Source organism: Eimeria mitis, genomic scaffold, assembly GCF_000499745.2.
Source record: "Eimeria mitis Houghton genomic scaffold, Emh_scaff2646, whole genome shotgun sequence".
Taxonomy (NCBI): Eukaryota; Apicomplexa; class Conoidasida; order Eucoccidiorida; family Eimeriidae; genus Eimeria; species Eimeria mitis.
Window position 1 is genome coordinate 5,322 of NW_013570988.1, and position 2,282 is coordinate 7,603.

Below are 2,282 nucleotides of genomic sequence, written 5' to 3' on the forward strand. Positions count from 1 at the left end.
CTGCTCCTTTTCTTCGCGTACAGGTGAAGTGGATCGAGCCCTCCGGCGCCTTGTCACCCGCCGCTGTTGCTCGTGCTGCTGCTGCTGCTGCTGCTGCTGCTGCTGCTGCTGCTGCAGTTGCTCCAGATAGGAAGACAGGTTCAGCTGCAGGTCTTCATTTAGCTGCTGCTGCTGCAGCGAGGAGAGCAAGTCGTTGAGGTTCTCCCGCAGCTCTGCATCTTCTGTTGCTGCAGACTGCTGCAGAGAGTTTCTGCTGCTGCTGCTGCTGCTGCTGTCGCTGCTGCCGTCGTGGTGCAGCCGCTGCAGCACCAGCTGCAGCAGCCGCCGAATCCACTGCGAGAGCTGAGCGTTGACAGAGACGAGAGAACTCACTTGCTGCTGCAGTGTCTCTACGCTTGCAACCTGCTGTTGCTGCTGCTCTTCATCAAGCTGCTGCTGCTGCTGCTGCTGCTGCTGCTGCTGCTGCTGCTGATTCTCTTGCAGGTGCTGCTGCTCATCGCAGCGCTGCTGNGCTGCTGCTGCTGCTGCTGCTGCTGCTGCTGATTCTCTTGCAGGTGCTGCTGCTCATCGCAGCGCTGCTGCAGCACGCGAATAGCAGTAACAAACCGATCCCTTTCCTCAATCAGCTGCAGCTGCTGTTGCTGCTGCTCCGCCAGTTGCTGCGCGAGGTCATGCTGCTGCTGCTGCTGTTGCTGCTGCTGCTGCTGCTGCTCCTGCTGCTGCTGTTGGTATACTTGGATCTGCTGCTGCGCCCGCTGCAGCTCAGCATGGGTCTGCTGCAGCTCACGACGCTGCTGCTCCGTCTCCTGCTGCAGCTGCTGCAGCTGCTGCTCGTATCGATCTGCTGCTAGCTGCCGCTCCAGCTGCAGCAGAGCAGCAATACCCTCTGACTCTCCGCCTCCCCCAGCAGCAGCAGCAGCAGCAGCAAGTGCTGCGGGCCCCACAGCAGCAGCAGCAGCAGCGTTGCGTCGATACTCTGCTGCTTCCTCCTGCAGTTCCTCATTTTGCTGCTGCAGCAGGTCGACTTGCTGCTGCTGCTGCTCCAGCTGCTGCTGCACCTCGTGACGAATACGCTGCTGCAGTGCCAGCTGCTGCTGCAGCTGCATGTTGCTTTGCTGCTGCTGCTGCAGCGACTTCTGCAGGGCGTCTCGCGTCGCAGCAGCAGCAGCGTGCTGCTGCTGCAGTGCTGCAAGCTGCTGCTCCAATGACGANGGGCGTCTCGCGTCGCAGCAGCAGCAGCGTGCTGCTGCTGCAGTGCTGCAAGCTGCTGCTCCAATGACGATGTCTGCTGCTGCAGCTGCTGCGTCTGTCTCTGTCTCTCTGCTGCTTCAGCCTCCGCCTGCAGCAGCAAACAGCAGCACACGCAGCAGCAAGCAGCAACATAAACCAGCATAAGCAGCAGAAGCAGCAGCATTCTCCCTGCCGCTGCAGTAGACTTCGGTGCTGCTGCAGCAACGAAAAAGAATAACCACGCAACAGCAGCAACTGCAGCAGCAGCACAGCAGCAACAGCAGCAGCAACAGCAGCAGCAACAGCAGCAGCAACAGCAGCAGCACACCTCTGCCACCCGTTCAAATGCCTGTTGCAGCTGCTGCTGCAGTGCTGCTGCTGCTGCTCTACTCTGCGCCCTGAAGCTATCAAGAGCTGCAGCAAGGCCTCGCAGCTGCTGCTCCTTCTGCAGCAGCTGCTGCTGCAGCCTGTGTGTCTGTGTCTGCTGTATATCAACACCAACACCCAGATGAGGCAGCAGAAACTGCTGCTGCTGCTGCTGCTCCTCCTGCTGCTGCTGCTGCTGCAGCAGATACCTACGCGCCTCAGCCAGCTCCAGCTGCAGCTGCTGCCGCTGCTGTCTCTCCTGTGCAGCAGCAAAGACACACATAAAACCCTAAACCCTAAACCCTAAACCCTAAACCCTAAACCCTAGCCCACAAACAATACGCATTTAGCCCTATAAACACCCTAAACACTAAACCCTGCTGCTGCTGCTGCTGCTGCTGCTGCTGCTGCTTGTGCGTCTGTCTCTGTCTGTGGCTGTCTGTTGACTCTGGTCTGTTGCTGCCTCCCCCTTTTTCCTTTTCTTTGTTTTTTTGTCTCTTTCTGTTTATTTTCTTTTTGTTTATTTTTATTTATTTATTTCTCTTTGTTTATCTCTGTCTGTCTCTATCTATCTGCGTTTGTTTCTTTCTGTGTCTCCTTACTACGCTTAGTGCTGCATCTTTTGCTGCTGCAGCAACCCGCAGCAGCGCCAGCTGCTCTTCTAGCCCCCCAGATTCAGCTGCTGC

General features: G+C 57.6%; 1 protein-coding gene across 1 annotated transcript in view; it reads right to left on the reverse strand.

Annotated features, from left to right (window-relative positions):
* The window catches only part of EMH_0056780 (uncharacterized protein), a gene marked incomplete at both ends in the record, with an annotated part of 6,981 nt that extends 5,102 nt beyond the window's left edge, over positions 1–1,879 (reverse strand). The window contains 4 exon segments of the mRNA XM_013497394.1: positions 1–508; positions 512–547; positions 607–1,136; positions 1,559–1,879. Of these exon segments, the coding sequence (XP_013352848.1) occupies positions 1–508; positions 512–547; positions 607–1,136; positions 1,559–1,879 (1,395 nt within the window).
* Positions 1,880–2,282: the final 403 nt, after the last annotated feature.